Source organism: Mustela putorius, unplaced genomic scaffold (genome assembly GCF_011764305.1).
Source record: "Mustela putorius furo isolate JIRA1106 unplaced genomic scaffold, ASM1176430v1.1 tig00000905_pilon_pilon_pilon, whole genome shotgun sequence".
Taxonomy (NCBI): Eukaryota; Metazoa; Chordata; class Mammalia; order Carnivora; family Mustelidae; genus Mustela; species Mustela putorius.
In genome coordinates, this window is record NW_025421511.1 from 4,156,663 (window position 1) to 4,183,231 (window position 26,569).

General features: G+C 41.7%; 1 protein-coding gene across 2 annotated transcripts in view; it reads left to right on the forward strand.

The window, feature by feature from the left end:
- Positions 1 to 26,569, forward strand: part of CSMD1 (CUB and Sushi multiple domains 1) — a 1,951,187-nt gene that overhangs the window by 1,467,009 nt on the left and 457,609 nt on the right. For both annotated transcript variants that reach the window (XM_045086171.1, XM_045086170.1), the window contains one exon: positions 20,354 to 20,457. In XM_045086171.1, coding sequence (XP_044942106.1) covers positions 20,354 to 20,457 — 104 coding nt within the window. The remainder of the gene's footprint in view (positions 1 to 20,353; positions 20,458 to 26,569) is intronic.

Sequence of the window (26,569 nt, forward strand, 5' to 3'; positions counted from 1 at the left end):
CATCATTGTGGTCCATCTTTCGAGTGAATACACAGGAGAGGGAAATCGATCCATAGATCTGTAGATCCATCGTACGTAGATAGATAGAATATCTCTTTATTGCTTTTGTAGGAATTCGTAGATTTTCCTCAGGCAAACTTTTGGGGAAATACTAATCCTCTGGCTTTAATTTAATTTAAGAAATCCCTGTTCATTTTCCTATTTGGAAATGGGGTTGTTCACTTATTTATTTATTTATTTCATTATTTTGTATTGTAAAAGGACTCTTTTCTGAGTCAGGAAATCCCTCATTAAGTCCTGACATTTTCCCCTTGCCACAGCCCGTCTCTGACTGTCTCTCTGAGGGTAGTTTGCAGAGGATCCGCATCTCTCCCAGGCCCGTTTGCAGACTCTTCTATCCTATCCTAGCGTCTCAAGCAACCTATAGTCTGACGTCTTTTTATTAAGTGTTACTTTTCTTGCAAAGGGTAACTGGCATTTCTCGAGTCATCATTTGTGTTGGGTATGTGCTAAGCACCTGGCAAATGGTCCTTTGCTTAATCTTTTGAAGACTCACTAAGATACTGTTTTTATGGTTGGGGACATTGAGTTAAATAACAGTTACATTGATGTAAATAAATTATATCACACTAAGTAATAGATTTTAGATGGAAAAATTTAGTCTGACTTAAAAAAACAAATGGGGCGCCTGCGTGGCTTAGTCAGTTGAGCCTTCAACTCTTAATTTCAGGTCAGGTCAGGATCTCTGGGTCATGAGATCAAGCCCCATGTTGGGGCTCCAAACTCGGTGGGACGTCCGAGATTCCCTCCCCCAGCTCATGCGCTCTCTCTCTTTCTCTCTAAAATAAATAAATCTTGAAAAAATTAGTCTGATTTCAAAAGTGAATTTTCTTTTTGCTGTCCTGTTCTCTCCCTATCTCCAGTGTATTTCTGTTTTCTGTGACTGGGGAATGGGAAGGGGAAAAGAAGTGAGTAAGGACCCAGGGCGTCAGGTAGAGGAGTAAGAACATAGACGGCAGCAACAGCTTCTGCTCCTCTTGCGTTCCGGGATAACCCCCAAGCAGCAGAGCACACGCTACTCGCCTCAGTCTTTAGAAGAGCAGATACTCACATTGGTTTTCCCTATCAACAAGCCTTCTTGTTCAGGTGGCAGAATGTGCTCTCTTCTTATTAATTCATCTTATTAATCCTCACCAGTGTTTAAATAATTTAGAGGGTAAGAGATACATAACTTGTATATGTTAACTAGAAGGATATGTTCATTTTTTTTTTTCACGTACTAAGAAGTAGGTTTCCATGTTGGAGAGGGTGGAACACCGTGTGGATTAAGCTTTGTCCTCCACATTTCACCAGGACATCCCTCTCTCCGTTGCCATGGCCACAGACTTGGGGCTGACCTGATAATTGCTTTGCTGACCAGGCACTCTTGCACCTGACTAGGGGTGCTGGACCCCTGAGTTCATCCAGGAAGTGAAACAGCCAATAGACCTTGTGGTTTAGAGACCTACTACCTCACTCTGACTATTGGGTCAACTCTCAGGAAACTAGTAACTATGCACTAGAGGACAATCATGCAGCCACCACTTACATTCCATTAAGTTGCGGCCCTCTAGATACTAATAAAACACTTCCCAGATTTATAAAAATAATTTTCACTAGGTATGTTTTCTAACATACAAACCAAATTATAAAAATTAAAACTTGGGGCACCTGGGTGGCTCTATTGGTTGAGCATAAAACTCTTGATTTTGGCTCAGGTCCTGATCTCAGGGTCATGGGATTGAGCCCAGAATAGTGATCCATGATCTATAGGGAGTCTGCTCTCTCCCTCTCTCCCTCTCCCTTTCCCTCTACACCCCCCCCCGCTCCCTCTCTAAACAAACAAACAAGCAAACAAATAAATAATACAATTTTAAAAAAAAGAACTGTGTGAAAATCTAGAGTGATCTTAATAGTATAATGTTTTCATTCTAGGTATAAGGAAAGTGAGATGGGAAATAGTTCAGTTACTTGCCCATGTCCACATATCTCTGAAAGAGAATGTTTTTCTGAGAAAATTGTCTCCGATTTCTTCCAGTGGTGATGGATGACTCTTTTAAGATTGACTTTGCTAACGAAATCTACTCGTAGATGGTAAGAGGTTGTCGTTGAAGTCTAGGTTGGTAAAAGCCTTAAAAAATAATTTGCAGTCTTCAGACATGTTCTGATTTCCTTTAATCTCTACTTTTTCCCCAGAAACCAGCCCAGATTGCGTTTCTTACCCACTTGCCCAGATTCCCTTGACAGTCATGTTTTCTTGACATAGGAACTTGAGTTTACTTACTGAACACCTACATTATATTCTTATGAGAACCCTATTAGGCAAAAATCGTTTTAATCTGCTTTTGAAGATGAGGGACCTAAGGAACAGAAAGGTACAGGAATAACTTACGCAGGAACAAGTAGCTGGAAAGACAGGGTTAGGATGTACACCTGGATATCTGCTCAAGTCTAACCACATAAGTACTGGAATAAAAACTGTCTATGTTCTGAGGAACCAATTTTTCCTTCCACCAGTGTCTATGGTCTCTTCCTCTCTAATGGCTGTGACTGGCCTGATACATCTTGGCCTCACACGACGGGTTAGTAACAGCTGACGTATCTGTTTTCAATACTGGTGGGAAAGAGTCTGTGGAGGTTTAAAGAATTTTTTTTCTCCATTTGACTAGATAGAATACTCATTTTATTTGTCTTTAATATTAGTGGAAAACATTTATAACAAATAAAACTTATACAGAGTTTTCCTTAAGTGATAAGAGGGTAACAGAGTAAAACCTACTGAATAAAGTAATAGAAGTAAAACTTTTCTCAATAATTACGTATTATGTCTATGTCCTAGTTCATTGATCAGAGTTTCTTTGTGCTTAGTTTTATGCTTAATATCACTTTTTTAAAAAATTTCTTAGTAATTAAATGAAAAGGAAAGAGATCTTCATTTTATTTCCAAGAAAAAATAGTTTTATAGTTTCTTCAACTTTTTCAAAATACTATAAATGTACTTCATGATGCTTCCTGATTGAGTTCACCTCTACATCAATTTAACCATCATTTCCAACTGTTTAAATTCTGTTTTTTAATTTCTGTGATTTCTCATGATGATAATAATTATCATTTATGAAATGTAATCACCTGCCAAATGCTATGTCAGCACTCGGCATATACCAGGTTTTTGTTCAGTCCTTATACTGTTCTAAGATGAATTATAATACCCCGTATTAGAGGTAAACAGAATTACCTAGATTAGTTAAGTGAAAATTTGTACACATCTAGTAAATGGTAATGCCAGACTTGAAATTCAGATTGTCGTGAAGTAATTTTATTACACTTTTATATTTATTTTACTTTTATGTCTGTCATAAAATAAGACATTTAGAAGGTATAAAGAATACTAAAACAAGCATACATTAAAGTAAGTAAATGGCTGCCAAACTTAACAATAGAGTTCAGTTTCCTCGTCATCTCCTCTATAGGCATGACCTCCCTCTTCTTGCCCTCAACATATCCCTGATTCGGAATTTATTTGTTCCAGGAACTTACTGCATATGTACATTTCCCTAAGTAGTAGATAATCATGGTTAGGGATGTTTTGTAAAATTTTCTAAGAATTGAGGAGTGATAGATGTAAATGGTTGCTAGGAACTTCCGGTAAGTAGAAGACGGTATAGGGACATGTTAGGATGAGAGAAAACAGAGGCAAAACCACAGAGAGGGTGACAGACGTGAGGGGCAGAGAGAGTGATGTGACGGAACACACTGTTGTGAGTGCCGACCGTGGTACTCGCCACGGTACAAGGTAATACCGACATACGCCTTCACGGGCTGCCCTCTGCGCCCTCGCCGGCATGGTGGGCACTTGGTTGAATGGCACCGAGTGGGTCACCACTAGGTAGTGGCTTCCTGTGGGGCAGCCCTGGTACCCCCCCGGTGCCATCACACCAGTAAACACATTATATTCCATTGCCAGGTTCCGAGGGGGTCAGCACCAAGCACACGTCCTCACGAAGCTCGGCCTCCGCCCGCCCCCTTCACGCTCCTTCGCTCGCTCCCCCTCGCCTTCCTCTTTCCGCTCCTTCGTCCCTGCCTCTCCTCTTCCATGTCTTCCTGCCCCACACACCCCAGCCCTTGCGTCATCAGCCCCACCCCTCCAGTCGGCCTTCCCTTGTCATGGCCACGGGGCAGCACACCTGGAAGGGGCAGCATAACCAGGCACTCCGGGACCATCGTCTTGTTGTCCCCATCACTGCGGTCACCGGCGCTATTATTTCCTGGTGTTGCAGCTTTCCCATGAGTCACAGCCATGACTTCCTGACTCATCACACACTGTCAAGCCTGGTGCTCTCTCTCTCTCTGGCAAATGAATAAATAAAATCTTAAAAAAAAAAGAATATAGTAACAGAAGGAGTTCTTTGATATCAAAATGAAAAAGAGTCTTTAGTCTATTAATTTAAGAGCGCAAAATAGCAAGAATTATTCTTTTGTAGTTTTTTTCTCAGTGAGACTGGGAAGTTGAACTATTGATTATCTTATCAATGTGATGACTTAAAAACTAATTTCTGAGTAGTTTACTCTTGAATAGTTTTCTTTTACCCAGAGTACTTTAGGGTAAGTATGGCCATTCGGTATCTATTCTGACCCTTAGTGAATGGTAATTCCACAAACCAAAGAAAAAGGAAAAAAAAAAAAAAAACAAGACAGAACAAAACTCTCTAAGCTGCCCAGCGTGCAGGAAAGCTGCATGACCTCTGCGAGTGGGATCTTGATCCCTGATTACGAAGCCCATCGATCTGACTTTGCTTTACAGAACTTCGCTGCTACTTTGGTTTAGACTAAGAGAAAGTTATCAACTTTGCCTGCTGTAAGAATCTACAGATGCATAGTAGTCCTAGGTTCTTTAGACTAAATGATAGTACAAGAGGGAAAGGTAGGTGTATTGATTCAAGAAATATTTATGGAACATCTAACACATGCCATGTACTGTGCAGGGCTCAGTAGTGAACAAAGAAACATGAAACAACTCCTGTTTTCATAGATTTTTATAGTCTCATGGGAAAGGCAGAAAGTAGGTAGATAGATGATACGTAGCCAGATGATAGGTAGCGAGATGATAGACAGATATCTGGATATATAGATGCATAGACAGAAAAATACCAGATTTGGGGGGTGGGGGATTCAAGTGGGTCATTAACATGACTGTCAGAAGATAGAGAAGAGCTGTGCTCAGAGGGGGGTCAGCGACAACTCCACGAGAGAAGGATTCTAAGCTGGGACGGGGTTGGAGGCTAACTAACTAGCCAGCCCTGGCACGTGCCAGGGACACGGCAGAGAACTTTCTAGGAGGAGGCAAAGTATGTATCGTGCTGTAGCTTGAACATAACAGTGAGACACAGAAGTCACAGAAGAGGTGGAAATTCTGTCTCCTTTTCCATCAAGGCAGACATTTAGGGTCAGATAATATATTACTCTTCAAATCTTTGTATCCAGCATAAATGAATACCCATCACTGGCTATTTCTGATTGCTCTGTTTTTTTCTTTTTTCTTGGTGGAAATCTGACATTTGGAGCGCATCTTGCTGGAAAGGGAGATGTTTGTAGACAAACTGAAGAAGGAAGAAAGATGAGTGAAGGGATGGGGCGTGTTAATGCATCAAACAGTGAATACATAAAGACATAAATAAGAGCACGCATGTCGCCACTGCTTCAGGGGGCTTGATCTGAAGCAGGACTAAAGGTCGTTTATGACACACACCCAGTAACAATAACGAACGGTGGCACATCCCTGTTTTCCTACTTCTCACCTTCTCTTCTACACGGGTTGGTCCCGTCCATCTGCTTCACATTTGGTGGAAGCCAAGCAATCTGGAGCTTCCTCTCGCCTTCAGGAGATGGGGCTGGGTGGCAGTGGGAATTGGACACACTGAAATGGCTTCAGGAAGCTTTTGCTGCTGACATCGGGGTAGACAGACACACCACACTGGGATGGCTGCATCTCCCTGGTGGCCGATCCTGGGATGGACGCTGTGGTGGTAGAGGTCCAGGTCTCCCACTGCCGCTCCTAGCAAAACTCCCCAGCCCCCGGCCTGTCTAGGACAAGCCATCTCCCTGGGGGGACATATCTGGGCTCCAGGCTTCAACCCCAGCAGCAAAGGGGGTTTGCTTGTCTTGTCTATTATTTAATATGTAAAAATAAATATGTCTGCTTTTATTTTTACCAATTCACCCCTTTCTAGTTCTGTAACTTCCTTTATGTCATTATTATTAAATTTAAACAAAATGTCCTTTAGCTCACTCTTTAAAATGAATCTCGTTGTTGGAAGTGTCTTTCAGCCTAGGTGGAGGTATGGAATGGGTTAATAAAATACCCAAGACATTTAAAAATCTGTAAAATATTTTTCTCTTTCTTCTCAGAAAATATAACCTCTTCACCAAACAAATATGCCAAAAAGAACAGCCTTTTACTTTTTACCTGGGACTCTCAGTCTTGCGGGTCCATCATTGTTAGGCTTTTATTGTGTCAGGAAGAAAACAAAATGAACTTTGATTTGCATTTCTTCAGATATAAACCACCCATTCTTCTGGGTTTGTGTATGGAATTCTTTTGGTTATCTTAAACAGCTCCGTGAGACACATTCCTTCTTTTTTCTCTTTGCTCTGTTTTGTTTAAGTGCAGCCATAACGCACCATTTTTAGCCTCCATTCTCAATGCTTTTATCAGCTGCAAAAAACATGCCTTCTATTATTATTATTATTATTTTTTAAATTATTGACTAGCACCCTTTGTTCTGCTTACTTCTTGGGAAACTTAATATCTTCTGCTTTTATCTATAGATCTATAATTTTTTCTTGCACTTCATTCATCATTTAGATCTAGTTCTGATTTACTGCACGTATCTTTGATTGATAGATTTCGGTGTTCTGCAAATGTTAATTCTGAATTTCGCCACATCTGATCATGCCTTGATGTGTTCTGTAGCAGTTATTTTATTGAATTCTTAAATTCCCAGTTTCCCTCCCTCTCTGTTTTTAATAAACTGCTACCCTCTTTCCTCCATCTGAGAATCTGTTTCAATCATCTTCTAAACAGTGCTTCTCATTCTTTGCTTGCTTCATTTCAGGGATTAGTAAAATTCTTTCGGACATCTCGCTGGTTTGTTCTTTCATTTTATACCATAAAGCACTTTGACTGTTCCCCACTGCTTTCAGTTTGCTTCCTTCCCTGGTGATCTGGTGTGTCTTGGTCATTGCACAATGACTGTTCTAGATCTCGGACAGTTTGGGTGGCATTTTGATGATTTTTGCTTGAGGGATTTCATTCGTAATGTTCATCTCGGTCAAGTTCACAGAATGCCTGACTTGCTTCTTTCTTCAAATATTGTAGATTTTTCTTTACTCTTTAAGAACCCGCCATACCCACATCTTAATGTTTTGCCAAGACACTTCTCTAGAGAAACACAATGCTGTGAAATAAAGAAGGAAGCATGTAGGTAGGAAATTTTCTCTGGAAATTGGAGGATAAAGGATTCATTTCTGGATAAAATTGGGGGTTAGGAATGGCTGTGCCAGAATGAAGGCAGAGCGTTTTCTTTGGTTGTAAAGACTCAGAAGGTTTGGAATAACAGAAACCTTCAGATCTGTGTAGGCACAAGGAAGTTTGCTATGAAGCAGGGTGTCAAGTACTCCTTGGGACCTTGACCCTGGAGATGAAGGGTCTACCCAGGTGCGGCAAAGAGAGAAGTTGCATTTCAGAGAAGCAAGGTGGGGATCAGGGAAATTCACTGCTCTAGAGAACCAACCATCTGGGGGATTTCGGGACTGGGAGTCCGAGTTCTTCATGTTCTTGTGACTTGATGGTACCACCTGCAGAGCTGCCAATGCAGAAGATACACACACTTCCCCATGCATGAAGGTTTTCTTCTCCTCCTCTGCATTGCTTATTAAGCTGACTCTTAGTAGCATGGGATAATAATAACACAGTTACATTTGAAATAACATTATGTAACCATCTTTTTATTAATGGTGAATCGAGGTGTATTTTTTTTAAGGATTCTATTATTGGGGCACCTGGGTGGCTCAATAGGTTCAGCATCTGGTTTCAGCTCAGGTCATGATCCCAGGGTCCTGGAATGGAGCCTCCCACTCTGCTGAACAGGGTGTCTGCTTCTCCCCTCCATCTGCCTCTTCCCTCTGCTCTTGCTTTCTCACTCAAATAAATAAGTATTTAAAAAAAATAAAGGGTTTTAGTATTTATATGTGTGGCAAAATATAAAACAAGGATTTGTAGAAATATCTTTCTCCTAAGTTTTTTTTTTTTTTCTTTCAAAGTTCTTTTCTTTCTCAGTTGGAACCAAATCTTGTATGATATTTGAAGATCTGAAAACTTATTTGTACTTTCTGGTGGGAAATTTAGATGTGTATTTATCTAGTCTTTATGGTACATATATTTGGACAAGATGCTTCTCTGTAATTAATTGTATTTTTTCAGTTGTTTTATGGTTGGTCCTCAGAACCTCAGGCTAAAACACTTAAAATTTATTTTTAAAAATGATAATTTTTGTTTCATAAAGTGTGAACTTTCCTTTAAGATGTGTAATAAATTGCTATTGACGGTCATGTTCATAACTTCCAGATATAGATGTTCTCTAGGAGGAAATTCACAGTTTGAAAAATTTTCTTCTGATAAATAATTTGTAGTTGGTGAATCAGATATTTTATAGCTTCTTTTTGTTGAAGTTTTCACCTTTGTACTCTAAGTTCTCATTCCTATCCTGTTGACTTCAAATCTACAGTAATTAAGGCATTTATAAATTATCTTCTTCCCAATTGTATAACTTTTTACTTATTTATTGTGTGCTGTGAGTTTTACATCTTGGAAAACTATAAAAATATTTTCCTGTTGCAAATGTCTTTCTACCATCACAATTCCTGGCACAAACAAAGGATCCAGGAAAAACAAATATAGTTTACACATCAAAACAACAAAGGGCAAATACAAAGTAATTCTTTTTCAATCAGGAAATACAGTGTACATGTTGTGTATGTGTGGTGTGTCTGTAACTTGTAACACACAGTGTTGCATTAGTTTCAGGTGTACAACATGGAGAGGCAGTGAGTCTCTAGGTTGTGCAGTCCTCACGAGTGCAGTCAGCATCGCTCCCGTGCCGCACCACTGATGCTTTTCTCTGTGCTGCACCATCTGTCCTGCGGCTCCCTCAGCCCATCACTGGACACCTGCACCCTCCTCTCACTCTACCCATTTTACCCGTCACTCAACCCCCTGCCCTATGGAAACCATCAGTTTGTTCTACATTGCCGCCTCCTGTCGGTGCACGGGAGAAGAATGAGGCCCAAACAAGTCAGCTGCGAGAGAAAGGGAGCAGGGGAAGACAGCAGAAACAACTGTCACCCCGGACAACCCCTCAGTCTCCGATTTGTTAGAAAGTGAGTCACGTCCAACAAAGCCAGATTACATGTTGACCATGAGTCTTGTACATAAGTAAGAAGAAAAGCAAAACATGTCTGGTCACATAGTACACGACCCATAGTGAGCAAGCTCCAATGAAAGGAGTGTCTGACTAAGTGCTGATGCTCTCGGGGAAGGGGAGATGGGAAAAATGAGGCAGGCGGCATCTTCCCCCAGCGGCCGGGCCGTCCCAGGTGCTGGCCTTCAAGGACGTCTATCATCTATCGTCCTCTCCACAGTGGCCTGTTGCCAGCACGAGTTTTTCTTAAAGCTGTATCTAAGCGTGCTTGGTAACTAGTGCAATTTCTCATGGGTTATATTTTAGGCGGTACGTTGTTCTGAGGATGGTTACACGATGTACTCATGAGTCTGCTACTGCTTTTGTTGGTTTGGTGCGCCGTTTGTTTTTGTTTTTCTTTTAGATTCCACATATGAGTGACCTCATATGGCACAAGTCTTTCTCTGATTATTTCACACGGCGTTATACTTTCTAGGTCTGTTCATGCTCTTGTAAATGACAGGATCTCATCCTTTTTATGGCCAAATATTATTCTTTGGTATATATACCACTTCTTTATCCATCCATCTGTCAGTGGACGCTTGGCTCACCTCTATAGCTGGCCTGTTACAAATGATGATGCAGTAAACCTGGAGTGCATCGTGGTAGGGGGTTGGGGAATAAATACCCACTAGTGGAATTACTGAGTCACATGGCATTTCAATTTTTAACTTTTTGAGGAACTTCCGCAGTGTTTTCCAGAGTGACTGCACCAATTTCCATTCCTACCAACAGTGCGCAAAGGTTCCTTTTTCTCTGCGTCCTTCTCCAGACTTGGTATTTCCTGCTCCTTATTATTATTATTATTATTTTTAATCCAGCCATTCTGGCAGGTGTGAGTTCATATCTTATGGTGATTTTGATTTGTGTTTCCTTGGTGGTGAGTGATGTTGAGCATCTTTCCATGTGTCTGTTGGCCGTCTGTATTTCTTCTTTGGAAAATGTCCATCCAGGTCTTCTGCCCATTTTTAATTGGATTATTTGTGGTGTTTTGGTGTTAAGTTTGTGGCAATATTTAATTATCAGAGACTTGAACTAGTCATATAGGAAATAATTTTACATCTGTATTGTATAAAATCATTTGAGATCTTGATCAGAAAACAGAATGACAATAGGCCAAAAATTTCAAAGAAATTACTTTAAAAATGAATTATTTCATAAGAAAGGTGAAAAATATCTTTGAAAATGGAGTTGTATTTTATAACCTCTACTCTTATCTTCCTCATTTATATGTGACTGTGGAATCAAAGATCTAAAAAATACTAAATCAGTACTCAGGAGTTCCCAGTGTGAGGCCCACATCTGTCACTAATAACTGCGAAACGAGTCCTCTGTCTCCCTGCTTCTAGTTTTCACTTCGGAAAGCAGCGGGTGTCAGAGCACTAGCAATTTTAAGTCTCCTCATGGTCTGTATTTAATGTTTGATTGTACTCTACTGCTAACCTCACCTCATCCTCTGTTGAAGGAAATATGAGGGGCTCCTGGGTGCTTAGTTGGTTAAGTGTCTGCTTTTGACTCAGGTCATGACCCCAGGGTCCTGACTGAGCCCCATGCTCAGCTCTGCTCAGAGGGGAGCCTGCTTCTCCCTCTGCTTGTGCGCTTGCTCTCTCTCTCTCTCTGTAAAATAAATGAATAAATAAAATATTTAAAAAAGAAAGAAAGAAAGGAGCAAGAAATAGGAGCCAGTGTCCTTCAATTCCCCAATTTTCCTGCCATCAGGAAAATTGTCTCACAGTCTTTCTGTGGTTTTCTTTTACATTGTAGGGTTGTTGTGTGTCTCATTAAAGTCACGGACAGACTCATATTTGCATTCAAGTAGCAGTATTTTTTCTGTCCTGAAAAACCATTTATATCTCAGATCATGGAATCATCATTGTGCAGTATATTCTAGTGTTTTCCATCTTAAAAACAAAAGCTGCCCGTGGTGACATGTTCTCATTTTTCTCTCGCTCGATGGGGAAGCGATCAGAGGTGCCACCCCTGCACTTGGCTCCCTTCTCTCCCAGGCTCTCAGCGGCAGGCTCCAGCGCATCTCCCGTCCCTGCAGTGGCGATCCTTTCTTCCTGCCACGGTCATCAGCTTCCCCGTCTAGCCAGACCACGGGTCTCATCGCTGACCACCTCTATTTAAGTTCTCAGTAATATTCAACCCGTTTGGTCACTGCCTCCTTCTCAAGACCTTCGGTTTTGTGGGGCGTCCACAGCATGGGTCTAGGCGTCGCTGTCACTGGGGTCTTCTGTCTGCGTGCTTCTTCAGTGCCGTGCCTCCACACCTGCACAGCCCGGGCCCCCCTCCCCAGCCTCCTTTGTTTGCACATCCCGTCTGGCGGATACCCCATCAGTCCCGTTACTTCCACCAGTATCTGTGGCTGATGGTCCCCTGTTTGCTGCTAGTCCCCAGTATCTCCCTAGCTCTGCACTGTTCGTTCAAAATGTGCACTTGGCATCTTGATTTTACTTAATATCTAGGAATGTTCAAAAGTCATGTTAAGCTTAGTTTGAAAAGAAGACTCTCATTTTTCTACACAAATTTATCCTTTCCATGCACAACTGTACAACCTGTACATCCCATGGAAAGAAAACAGAACAAAAGCAATAGTCATCTTTGATCACTGCATTTCAGTAACTCTTCAGCTAAGCCGGCATTATACCTTGTGGACTCCTGTTGTATGTCTTAGACCTGCCCCTTCCCCATGTCCCCAGCCCCAGCTCAGGCTCAGCCACAATGATTCCTCATTGAGAACATTTAACCGTGGCTGAGCTCAGCCTGCAGAACCCCTATTTGGTGTGTTCAATGAATGAAGTAAGAAAGGAATTTTTTAAAAATTAAGAAACGTTTGATATATGTAATATTCTCACATGTTTCTGGTAGTAATTTGTCTTTCCACATTACTAAGCAGGCAGAGAGAGAGGGGGAAGCAGGCTCCCTGCTGAGCAGAGAGCCCGATGCGGGGCTCAATCCCAGGACCCTGGGATGAAGACCTAAGCCGAAGGCAGAGGCTTTAACCCACTGAGCCACCCAGGTGCCCCTGAAAGCAGTTTTCTTGATATCTCTAAATAGTTACAGAATGCTGGGTATCCATCTATACCTGAAGGTCAACAGAATTAATTTTTCTCCTTTGTATGTTCACACTTTTTATTATTATTGCTACTTTTTCCATACCTAATTTATGATGAATTGAGAGACCATCATATTCACATAAACCTATAATTACATTTTATGTTCTTTCCAATCTATAATAAAATATTAATAATTTACATTTACTAGTAACACCATGGAAATATATATATATATATATATATGTATATGTGTGTGTGTGTGTGTATATATATATATATATATATATATATATAAAATTTGCTAAGTGAGTAGACCTTTAAATCCATATTTAGGTTAAACAATATGCCTATATCCATAAATGATGGATATCAAATCTGGTATGCAATAATGTGGTATAAATAAATTCTTATAAAATGTACAAACATGTAATAAATTCCAGGAGCTTTCAGCACTAAACTGTATTCAGAATTCCTCCTGCGATTTTATTGTATTTTCCATTGTTAACCAGGAGCCAAATGGAATGCTGTATCAACTCTATTGTATCAACTGTATCTACAGTTTTATCAACCGTATCTACAGTTCTATCAACTGTAACCAACTTTTCTTTGGAAATCTGGTAAATTCAGCCAGTGACATTAACAGTCTAGGAAAATTGAACATGGATATACAGATACGGTATATAGTATAATATGAAGAGATCACTCACAAAAGCTATTGTAAAAATCAGAAATGTGGGAAAGCAGTTCTTTGAGATGTTCATGGGAGGAAGTCTCAAGGAACATAGTTTGGACAAATAAAACACAGTGCTTAACCCAAAAGCATAGCTGTCTCCCCTATATCCTGGCCTCCGGTTAGAACTCAAGTGTCATACAAGGGCCATTTGAGTACTTTGGCAATAATGCCAAAGTCAGAGATTATAAACCAGAATATAAACCTTCTCTTCTTATAGTGTCTAGCCCACAGAAAAGAGACTTAAAATACACTGTCTTATTCAGCAAGGTGAATAACTGAAATTTCAAAAAACATTTAAAATTTTAAATTCAAAGCCAAATTATTGACTACCATTTCCATTACAGTGTTGTGATAAGAAATGCATAGTAGGGGCACCTGGGTGGCTCAGTGGGTTAAAGCCTCTGCCTTCAGCTCAGGTCATGACCTCAGGGTCCTGGGATCGAGCCCCGCATCGGCTTCCTGCTCAGCGGGGAGCCTGCTTCCTCCTCTCTCTCTGCCTGCCTCTCTGCCTACTTGTGATCTCTGTCAAATAAAAAAATAAGAACACTATCTTCATTTGAATAGTGTTTGTGACAAAAACTTCTTAGGACATAAACACATAAATGACAAACTGTAAGTTACCAGTGAGATGAACTAGAATGTGCCCGATCTATGTTATCACAAAGGTTGTAGCTACAGGAATGAAGTGTAGGGATTCTTTCTGTGGCCTCTTTGAAAATACCTGGAGTTTCAGCTTCCCTACACAGCCAGGGTTTTGAAGTTTTTTGGACCCTTGGCGATCTTTTGAAACTACTGTGTCAAACTTAGGAGTTATGAGCTGCTTCTGAGAATAAATATGTGATTTGTCACGTCCTAGCATGAACAAAGCAGAACCTGCTGTGCTAATAAGAAGATTATTATATGCTGGAGGTTGAGGATTAATTGCTGTGTGCTACAGCACCTCGGGCTGTATTCATGTCGGAAAAGGGTGTGCTCATGCATTCGAGCATACATTTCCACACGTCTGTGTGTACCTGCAGAGCTGGGTTGAAGAAGGCGATTTTTGGAGTGCAGCTGAGGCCCTGCTATTAAACAAGTGAATGCGTGAAAAGGTAGATGTATAACTCCGACCGGTGTGGGGGGTCACCCATGGCGATCACCCAACCGTGAGTGGAAAGACTTAGAACAAACAGGATGCGGAGAAGGAGGTGGTATTTCTAGTCCAGGAGATGGGAGCTTCCAGAGAGGGTAGGGGAAGACCTGCCTTGATGCAACCAGTTGCCCTTTCTTTCTCTTTGCCTGGGTGGCTGCGTGGTGGAAAAATGGAGCACCGGGAACACCCATTATTCATCCTCACGAACTGGTCCAGGAGCAAGCAAGGTAGAGTTCATCTGTTGGCGACACTGTGAGAGCCCGTAACGGGGCCGAGCTTCAGAACACAACGTCTGAGCCCCCACGGATACCGCAAGCAAGGCTGAACCTGCAGGATCGTGCGATTCTGTCAGCATCATTAGGATGTTTTCGTTGTCATCATTGGAGTCACCTTCTCCCCATTCCTGCTCATGTGTGTGGCACGGGACTAATTCCAGCTGCAAGATGGTCCCCCGGAGCTGTCCACCATTTGGGGAACACACTTCAGACAAATCTCTTGCTGACTCTCCGGCTGCCACAGGGACAGAGGCTAGCACAGCCTGTGTATGTACAGTGAGAGACACCAGAGTTACTCACAGCTGAGCACCCAGCACCACCGCGTTGGTCGGGGTCGTAGCACTGACCGAAGAGCTTAAAAAAAAAAAATTCCCTTTTGCTTGTTAGCTTTTGTTTTCCATTTGAATTCCTACATGTTTTCTTAATCAGAACACTGAAAAAGAATTAGGTAGAAAAACAGGGTGTGCACCCTCCTCGCACAATTAAGGCAAGTGACATGTACAGGAAACATTACATATAGGTTCCATAGGTTTGGAGATATTTTTAAGTAGAGTTCATTTTGAACTAATTACATGAGAGAAATTCTCCAGACTCTGTTAGCAAAGTAACAGTCTCCTTAGATAAAATATATGATTTATTTTTTATAAGAAACAAAGATTCATCAAAAACTAATGATGTACTGTGTTCATTCTGTAAAAGGAAACAACTTTATATGTTTTAGACTTTCAAAAGAGGTTTTAGTTTCACAGCAAAATTAACATGAAGATGCAAATTTTCACGTACCCCCACCCCACACCTGGACAGCCATGCCACTCTCAGCATCCCCGCCATTTGGGGCATTTGTTACAACTGAGGAACCCACGTGGACACATCATGACACCCGCGTTCTAGAGTGTATGTGAGGGTCCCTCCTGCTGGCGTACATTCTGTGGATTTGAGAAAATAAACGTGTACCCACCATTATGGTCTCACACAGAGTATCTCCACGGTCCTAAAACTCTGTCGCACTCTACCTAAATAAAGACTTGTATTTATTGGCATCTCCCATCTGTCTTATTTCACATAAAACAATGCGTACTTACGCTTGTTTTGTATCAGTTTGGCAAATCTTTCTTCCAAGTCTGACTAGCAATTAAAGTAAAACAAAGATAACACAAATTTATTAAAAATTCACCATAAATCACTGTTTCTGCTTTAATTTGCTCAACGATCCTTCGCAGGAAAGCACATAATTCATTTCTACAATGCAGGGGGATTAGGAATTCACAGACACAGCGTGGACGGTGAGATAGCTGTGCTCCCGCACGCAGACACGCAGGTGGAAAGGGTCACTCGGCGTGAACCGTTCTTGGATCTGTCGGTGAGCCACTGCCATGTACGTCCATCTTGGGGTCAGAAGAGGGACACGGAATCAGGAAAGAGAAATGAGATATCTTTCCAGCCCTTCCCCCACCATTTCTAATGCTGATTTAAATTACAACAGCACATGCTGCCCAATTTAAATGCTTCTGTTTTGTCTTGAAATGTGTTTTCCTACTGATAAAACTTAGCATTAGGGACAATTGATTTAGTACCTCGCTCTTTTAAGAAGACCGCTTGTTGATAAGCGCACCACTAGTCTGAGTGGTGGTAGCCCTGTGTTTAAAATGTACTTATACAAATGAAGAGATTTGGACAAAGCCTGTTCATGATAGAGGGCTGGAACATTAATTTGCCTTGAATATATGAATAAATGAGGAATTAATGAACAATTGGGAACACAGAGGAGAGATATAGAAAAATCATGTAGGGAATTAATACTTAAATGTTTTTAATTGTTCCCAGAAGATAAACATACTGGAATAACCTCACCCCAGGATATATTTTATAGATGTTGTTTTACATTCCTTTTACGAAGGTTGAGAAACAAGTTTTCTCTGTATTTTTAGAAGTACCTGATTTAGAAATGTTTAAACAGAAGGTAGTGTTTTATTTTCATAGAGTCTATAGGGGTTTTGATATTCTTGATAATACAAAAAGGAGCCTGTAATGAGGACTTACTCAGACCAAGTGTCTTACAACAGTGAGATGCTTAGAATTGGTAAAAAATAGAAAATAATACAAAACGCCAAATATATATTTTAAAAATTGCATCAAAGTCTATACGGAACATCATCTCTTTCTCTCAGGCCTGAGATCCTGTTTGAAGGTGAAAAAGTAAATGATTTCATCTATTGTCATTAAGAAATTTTTACTTGTAAATGTTAAATTCTGTAATTATTCTGTATTTATCAAAATATACCGCGTGGGTTTTGAATTTTTTGAAGTCTCAAACTTTGTCCTTCTTTGCTTTTGATTTTCCTTCTTATTTTATCTATTAAGGAATCTTTATTTGTGACAGTTAAGAATTTTGAAATTACTCTGTTTCTCAAAATACCCCCTTGTAGACTTTTAAGTTGTTTTGAAGGCCAGAACTTTGCCCATCTCGCCTTTGTTTTAATTCCAAGCATGGTGGCCCGGGCAGAGCAGGCATGCAGTAAGTCCCAGGCACAGCGCCGGCCCTTGTGGCACTCAACCGTGGAAGGGTGTGGGGCACAGACAGAGCACGTGAAGTTCCAACAGCTGAAACACGTGACGGGAATAGGCAGTGTTGGCAAGAGAAGGATTTCTTTGGACAGAATGAGCAGGGCGGGCACCACCAAGGGGCAGCATCGTGCAGAAACGTGAATGTAGGGCAGCCATCTACAGGGAACCAAGGTCAGGGCACGCCTGTGTTTAAGGAACCGAAGAAAACACTTTGGTCACTGAGTCACTCACAATTCCAAATATATCTGAGCATTATTAATAGTCACAGTAGCCAAGAGACTGAGAACAACCTAAGTGCTCATCGACAATGCATAAAGTCAAGGTGTGTGTACTTTTGTATACACACATGCATACAGGAATTTTATTCCCCTGTGAATAGGAGATGACTTCCATTTGTAACAGTTACTGATGAACCTCTAAAACATTATGCTTAGTGAGACAGATCTATAAAGAAAAAAATGTATTGTTTCATTTATCTGTGGGATCTAAAAAAGTCAAATACATGTATCAACAAGTAGATTGATGCAGGGAGTGGGGGAAGCGGGGAGATGCTGGTCAGTGGCCCAGAGTGCTAGTTACGCAAGACGAGTAAGTGGAGAGATCCAGGTGTTACAGTTAATAATGTACTGGGAACTGGAATTTTGCTAAGAGCACAGATTATCACCACACTGAAAAAACGGCAACTGTGTGAAGAAATCGGTTAGTTAATTTGACTGCAGTTAATTTGTATGTGTGCATCAAATCATGGTGCACACCTTACGTATATCCAGTTTTTATTTAAAAATGTATTTACTTGGGGATGCCTGGGTGGCTCAGTGGGTTAAGTATCTGCCTTTGGCTCAAGTCATCCCTCGGTCCTGGGATCGAGCCCTGAGTCCATCTCCTGCTCAGCACGGAGCCTCCTTCCCCTGTCCCTCTGCCTGCCCTCCCAGGCAGGCATTCTCTTTCTTAACTCTCAAGCAAAGAAACAAAATCTTTAAAAAATGCATTTACTTAACATTATTTTTCACTTGCATCTCTGCCTATCCCTGATGGAGAAATGATGGAAGTTTCATTACAAATGTGAATTTCTGTTTTAACACCAGGTAGAATATTTACAGAATGCCACATTGTCTGACACACTCTAGGTTCTTGGCCCAAGACTGGGTGTACATTTTATCTTTATGGAGCATTAACAGCATGGAGTAGAGATTATCCTTTGACAACAGGCTCTGGCTGATTGTTGAGGTGAAACACTGAAACAAGGCTCTCTGTTACTCTTTGCATTGGCTTGACAAAACCACAAAATGGCCATTTATACACCCCTAATGAAAGCACAGTTACGTAGTGAGACCCCCTGTGTGTGACTCATTACGAGGTGCCCAAGCGTGACCCTCGGACATTAGTGGATTATCATCGTGACACTGCAGGGTGCTGCACGAGGCAGGCCTGGGTACATCTTTCAGAAATGTGGTGGGAACGAACCTGCCAGTCTCAGTGCTTTTATTCTCTTCTTATTGGACCATGGTCACTTACAAACAGACCCATGAGAAAGGAAAAAAAGTAAATAAAACCATGCTCAGGTCCTAAGTTTCATAGGCAGTATTGATCCTGGTTTGCAACAGGTGTCAACCCCCACGCCTGTTTCGAAGACAACTACTAAAATAATGTATTCACACAAACACTGCACTTTGAAAGAGTAGCCTTTTGTAATAACTTATAATAACTGTATCACTAGTTTTAGTAGGGACTTCAAATGGCAACATTAATGTGTTCCGCATTAGCTCGGCTTGGCTCGGAAGAGCACCTGTGTGGAGCCGCTCCGGACTGCACACTAATCTGCTGTTAGTCGGAAGCCGGCCTTCCTGCTGCTGCCACATGCTCTTTGCTTGGAGGTCTAGCTAGCAGGCATCCAAGTGTAGTTCCGTTTCTGCTCTTCCTGTCCTGTGTTCCTCCTCTGATTCCTGCTTCTCGCCATGTAGCTCGCTCTTCTATGCATTTGTCTATCCATCCGTCTGCCTATAATTTATATTCATCCATTTACTTTCTGTGTCACTTTCTTCTCTTATCTCCATCGTCTATCAGCCAGCGTCTCATCTCTCTAATGATTGATGAGTCTATCTCTGTATCTCTAATCAATCTTTTATCTGTGTGACTCTTTTATCTATCGATCTATTGATCTGTCACTTCTATAGATCTGTCTTATCTGTCATCTGTCAGTGACCTTCATATCTTATTTTATCTGTCTACCGTCTATCATCTACCGAACTCTCTGTTCCTTGATCTCTTTGCCACTCAGGTTTCTAGCCTGATTTCATGACATATCTTACTGTCTTTCTCTTTCTTCACAGCGTTGGTCATGGAAGAAAGCATTTCTTCTTTCAGGAGAAAAGAGTCCTGTGCTCTGTAAAAAGAAATTCATAGAATCATAATACATGGCTGAATCAGACATAAACCGATCATATCTAGTTGGTATGGTGTCAGTCACCACGGCAAAGTGTTCTTTAAGAAATAAAGCTTTGCAGAGTTAAATGCAGAGGAAACTTTCTTGCCTCAGGAGGTCTTTTTAATATGTTAATATGGATAATCAAATAAAATCTGCATACATTACTCTAAAAATGTTTGTTTCAGAGTATTTGGGTGTCCTCAAAATATATTAAAAGAAATATGAGAAGAATTAACATATGAGATATATTTAAAAATAATTAAAAAGAATTAAGGAACAGTTCTTTTGCTTATATTATCTTTGGGTCCTTTTCAGCACTATAAAAAATAAATATTTGATAAATATTTGATTTAAGGTGTAATACGACTTTTTCGCTTTTAAAATCACTTTTAGTGCTGATAATCAGTATCTCTGGAGTGATAGCAGTTCAGAATTCTTTAAAATTCTGTAATGGAGGGTCCTCAAATGTAGGCAGAGAATATATAATTGTATAGAGAATATACGGCAGGGAATATACAATTGTCCATAGTTAAACTACAACTAGGTGTTTGCATATTTAAAGTCATGGAAAGTTCCTGTGATGCTAAATAAGGATCTTTGCTTTATGCAGGTCATCAAGCTTGCCTTTGAGGAGTTCGAGCTAGAACGAGGCTATGACACGCTCACAGTGGGCGACGCTGGCAAAGTGGGAGACACCAGGACGGTCTTGTACGTGTAAGTACGGGCTGACGTGTGCCTTTTCCACTAGCGCGTGCAGACAGCTGGGCTAGCATGCGTGGATTCTTGCTAAGCTAGTGATGTCCAAGTCTGATTTCACATGAGAACTAATTCAGGATTGCGTTTCATCTGTTTTGATTTTTTCCCCTCACGTCATTAAAAAAAGTGACAATATACAGAAGAGCAGAAAGCAGAAAGGGCGGTTTCTTAACACCCTCCTTCACCTCTCCTGCTTCCTCTGACCTTGCCCTTGCGGTGTGTTTGGGAGTACAGGTGCTGTCTCAAGCAACACCGTGAGTCTTGAAAAACCACTTGCAGCCTGGAAGGGCCACGCGCTGAAAGTCACAGAGGTTGGGGGTGATTGAGCTGGGGTAGCTGACTGTGTACCTGGGGCTCTCAGTGTCGAGTCCTGAAAAGTACAGTCGCAGCCTTGATATAAAAATCAGCCCATGAATCCCTCCCCTGCGCTTGCGGGGGAGTCATGGTCTGCCCTGCCGGTCTCTACCCGAGATGCCTCTTTACCTGCTCCCTGAAGCTGGGCCTTCAGGACACTTTGGTCACTTTCGTGAGACCCGCACGATACAAACTGAAAACAGGATCTGGGAGAAGGCTTACTCGTCAAGCTCAAGCTTGTGAGCACGGAGGGAAATGTCTTCGCAGCTTTCCCTCCCGTGTTAGGGGCTCGCGCCGATGGCCAGCACTCCTGAGCGGGAAACCGCTTTCTTTAGTGCAGGTCATGCTGCAGTGTTTCACTTTTTTATTTTTTTTGGTTCACTCGTACAATGCTCAGGCTTGCTTTCTGTTTGGGAGGGATCTTGCCCCTGAAACTGTCGGAGGGCTGCAGGGTTCTTGTGTCGTGAAGGCGAGGAATGAATGTCGCAGACACAAAACGGTGACACGAAGTGCAAGTTTATCAAGTGAAGGTGAGAACAGAAAGGAAAGAAAAAAGTTCTCTGGGGTGAGAGGGTGCAGAACGGGCTGCTGCCGCAGGCTTTTCGGGTCAGACTCGGATAGAAAACTGACCAGGGAACTCGTAAATATCCCATCTATAACATTTAAGACAAAACAGGTGAATTTGTAACCATTGTGTAAATATCTCCTCTCTATTCAGGACAGACAAGGTGTATTGTTATGTTCCCTTCTCCCTGGTTAATGTCTTGTCTCTAACATTTCTCCACCCCTAGGATGTCTGTGAGCCTGGCCAGGTAGTCCCTTGTGTGGGACCATCCAAGGGCTTCCTATCTCTCCCTGCCTAGTCCTTGGCCCTTTCCTTATCTAATACCTCCAGCTTATTATTCTGCTAGAGAAAAACAGTACTGGCTATTACACTCACTCATTCAATACTTACAGTTGCTTATGGGGTAACCCACATTTAAGAAAAAGAAAATACTGTAGATGGACATGCTGTCCGTGCCTTCAGCAATGCATGGGCTATATTCTGACTGCATTGGGAATATGCTCTTTTTTTTTTTTTATGATTTCATTTATTTATTTGACAGAGATCACAAGTAGGCAGAGAGGCAGGTGGTGGTGGGGTGCAGGCTCCCTGCTGAGCAGAGAGCCCGATGCGGGACTCAATCCCAGGACCCTGGGAACATGACCAGAGCTGAAAGCAGAGGCTTTAACCCACTGAGCCACCCAGGCGCCCCAGGGAATATGCTCTTAGCATTTATCATAGATTGGACATTGTTCCCTACCACTACAGGTCTCTATCTCATCTTATTATAGGTCATATACTATTAGGACTAATAATTAAAATCCTTTTACTGGCCCATGATTTATGATAATAATTACAATAGTAGCATTAGTCATATTGTAGCTAATAGTCATTGAGTATCTCATATAACATGTGCTGGGCTAAATGCCTAATACATATTATTTTATTTTGTCTTTATCTTAATCCTGTAAGTTAGGGGACAATAGTATCCTTGTGTTATAAATGATAAGACTAAGATATAGGTACATGTAGGTAAAATCCTTTAGGATTTACCCCACCTTGCCAGCCTGTGATATGCTGATGTGCAGAGAACGGAACACCCTGGGCGTAGACAGATACTGAAAGCCCATGTTGTTCTACAGGGTCTGCTGCTTACTGTGACACATGGATGTGGCATGTTGTTTAAGGGGTTCTCATTATTCTCACTGATGGTCTTTGCCTCCCCCGCCCCCTGCCTTGGCATTTATAAGCAGCTGTGCAGTCAACAGCTCCCTACAAGTGCCTTGCCACACTTGTTTTGTTTGCCTTCAGGTGAATTTCAGGGGCGAGGGTCACTTCATTTACCTTGTTCTCCTTCTCCAGCAATCGCCCGAAAACTTTCTCGGTAGAAGCTCCTCTGTTCTTCTGCCACAGTGTATGAAGTTCCCTATTATGCCACCGTCACCAAATACTCACTAATTTTTTTTGCCAAATTCTTAGAGATTTCATCCATGTCCAGGAGTATGTGTCCTGCACAGTGGAGCTCTGACCTCTGGGTTGTTTGCAGCTGCCACACTGACCACGTGCTCGCAGCCGGGCATGGGTCTGCAGTAGAATTTGTGAACAGTGACAGGGTGGAGAGGAACAGGGCCAGAAAGCCAAAGATGGAGTTTCTGGCTCCAGCTTTGCTATTAACTACCTCTCTGACCCAGAGGGACATCACTTTACTACTCTGTACCTCTGTTTTCATGCCTATAAAATACGTATAATAAACTTTCCCTGCCTGTGGCAAGGAGCAGAATGAACTAATGCATGCTGCAGAGTTAAGAAATGTAACCCACAAGTGAAGTAGCTTTATTATTACCTTAACAGCTAATTTAAGAAAGGTGTCACTATAGCAAATGAGAGAAAATTTTAAATAAGTACAAAATATAAAATATAAATGCAACACAGCAATGCCTTATAAAATCCCTTAGGTCACTATTAAAGATCTAAAGTCATGGACTTATTTTTTTTTAACACTATTTGTTCCTAAGAGAGCAACAGGAAACTATGTATTACATTGACATAAGTGTTATTAGAATTTCCTCTCGATAGCTCAAATCTATAAATGAAGAACTAAATAGCCAACTGAATCAAACTGAGATGCCCTTTGGGAGACATAATGCAACAAAGATCAGTTGGGCTTTTAATCAGCTGCAGAGAGACAAGAGAAGCCACTGACCCGGTTAGAGAGTTCGCAGCTGGTGTCTTCAAATGAACAGGTACTTTTAGAGAATACATCAACAAATATTTTGTTTTTTTTTTTTTTTTTTTTTAAAGATTTTATTTATTTATTTGACAGAGAGAAATCACAAGTAGATGGAGAGGCAGGCAGAGAGAGAGAGTGAAGCAGGTTCTCCGCTGAGCAGAGAGCCCGATGCGGGACTCGATCCCAGGACTCCGAGATCACGACCTGAGCCGAAGGCAGCGGCTTAACCCACTGAGCCACCCAGGCGCCCCAATCAACAAATATTTTGAAGGACTTATCTGCTAGACGTTATTCTCAGCACGGAAATGAAAATCTAACCGGAGAGACGGCGGGCACGTGGGGGCAGTTGTAGGCCAGATTACGGAATCACACGGGGTCTCCTGATGCGGATTTCAGATACAACACAAGCTGGAAACCTCCTTCATGAAGACTATGTACTGCCTCAGGCTGACTGTGTTACCGTAGGTCCCTTCTTTTGGAGTGGGGGGATGGAATTCTAGCCTCGGATTTTCAGGAAAAATCTGGAAAGCCAGCTACCTAACCCAAATTTAGCTCATCCTAAATATGGTTTTCAATGTTCTAATTTTTGTTAATGGTATTTTCATTTCTTAATATTCTCGGCACAGAAAGAGAATAACTGAATTTAGGAGACCCTTTAAATGGTCCAATCTTCCCAAGAGATGAATGGATTTACTCAGGTTATTTTTAGAGAGGGACAAGATTAAAATTAAATAACTTACTTAATAAACCTCTGTTGAGATCTGTCCAAGAATATGTATTGATAATTGTCTTGAGTTTACTTTGCAGAAGAATTGTATCTGGAGTTCCTTCTGGCCTTTTCAGTGATTCGCAGTTGGTGGCCAGGATACTGCTTTAATTTCAGGTTATAGGTTTGAAATGTCTGTGCCTCTAAGGGGATGGATAGCCAACCTCAGGGACGTCTGTGAGCAAGCAGCGCTGCCAGATTTGTGGATTAACGGCAAAGGATACTAGTTGTGACTTATGGCCGCTCAATCTATTATTTCTGAAACTGCTGCTTGTTTTCCTGGAAGCTCCTCAAGCCATTGAACGGCTGTGGCCACATCCCGCTGCTGTTGTTGGCAAATCCTAAGCCGAAGGGCATCATTCTTTTTTTATTAAAAGACTGGGGAACAGCCATACAAAAGCAAACACTAACAACCGATGTTTCCCTGTTTATATATCTTCGATATTATCGGAGAAGCCAATCAATATACCTCTTAGTGCTTTTGAGAAAAGCTCAAGCAGTTTATATTAGGAAGCAGTACACAAAGATAGCTACTTAAAGGCTCTTTCAATAAAAACGTGTGTTTTCATGATTAGGAATCAAGTACACTCCTTAGGTTCTTCTAAGTCTGGAATCACATGTTCACAAGTGTTTTTCTTCATATTTTCATTCTCCTAATGGCACTGCCTGTGCGCGTGGGTATATCCGATAACACAGGTCAGACTCATGCTGCAAAACCATTTTTTTTTTTTTATTTTTTCTTTCCTTCTTTCTTCTTATTTATTTATTTGACACAGTAGACAGAGAGGCAGGCAGAGAGAGAGGGAGAAGCTAGCTCCCTGCTGAGCAGAGAGCCTGATGTGGGGCTCGATCCCAGGACCCTGAGATCATGACCTGAGTCAAAGGCAGAGGCCCAACCCACTGAGCCCCCAGGTGCCCCAACAAAATCATTTTTCACTCAGACTTCATGCACGTCAGCTTTCCTGTCTCTGTCTGTTTATCTGAGAGCCTTCTTCCTCCAGTCTTTGAAGTATTTATTGCAATTCAGACAATGTAGTAGGATTTGGGGTTGGGGGATCTTTAGGGGAATGACCAGCAAGGAGAAATCGAAGAGGCTGCCCAGCCTGTTAAGTTCCCTGGAGATGGTGAGCAAAGCAGGACCCTTCTCAGTACGCTACAGTGTCTAGATTCTCTATCCCAACAATTCCAGAAACCCTATCAGTGGGGAAATAAACAGACCATGGAATATCAGCATTTTAGCTTTGGGATACCAAATGTTTCAGTGGGATCTGGGAGGGCACGTTGGCCTGGGACCTTGGGAGCCATGGCAAGTTGTCTTTGGAGGTTACCTTCCTACATGGGAGAAGCCATAGGTCCCAAAGGAATCAAGAGCTCACTGAGTGCTGGCTGGAGATGGGGTGGGTTGAATTCCAACTCACTGGGGGCCCCAACAGCCCGAGCCATTCTCCAAATACTCTGCTCATTCCGTCACCAGTATTGATTCCCTGTGGCTCCTTTCTCTAAGAAATGAAGAGATGCACATCTTTCTCTGCACGCTCTTGACCCAAAGCGATAAGGATCTCTTTCCTGTGAATCATCAGTCAAAAGCATTTCACGTTTGTGTTGTGTTTTTGACATTAAATTAAGTCAAAGGCAAAGCTATTCTCTTTGGCAGGGGGGATATAAGAGCATTTAAAACAATATGGGGCATCCCTTCCCTGCAGCAAGCCTGCCTGGCTTAGGCCTGTGAGCCCCAAAGGATTGTTGCAGGTGTAAATAGGAATGGTAAATAACAAATTGGTTTAAAAAGTGTACTGCGACTGCAAGATTTATCTTACTATAGTTATGATTTCTGCTTTCGTGTAATGCACATGCAGGGCTCGATCGTGGGCAATGGAAGGTGCTAGGAAGGAGGAATGCAGGGGATTGAGCTGTCATGCACTGGATCTGTCTGCACCTGCTTTGTCTCTTGGTGATCTCGTTATTCCCATTTGCTAGATGAGGACTAGGAGCGCTTGCATTTATGGTCGTGAAGGCAGGAGACTGCTCCAGGGATATCGGGACCTAAGATGTTGATACAAAGTGATGCCTGCTCACTTCTTCATCCATAACTGGTCATCACAGCCAGGATGTTGACACTGATACAGCTCATCAATCTTGGGCCTTCCTGTTTATATGTGTGTGTTAAGTTCTGAAT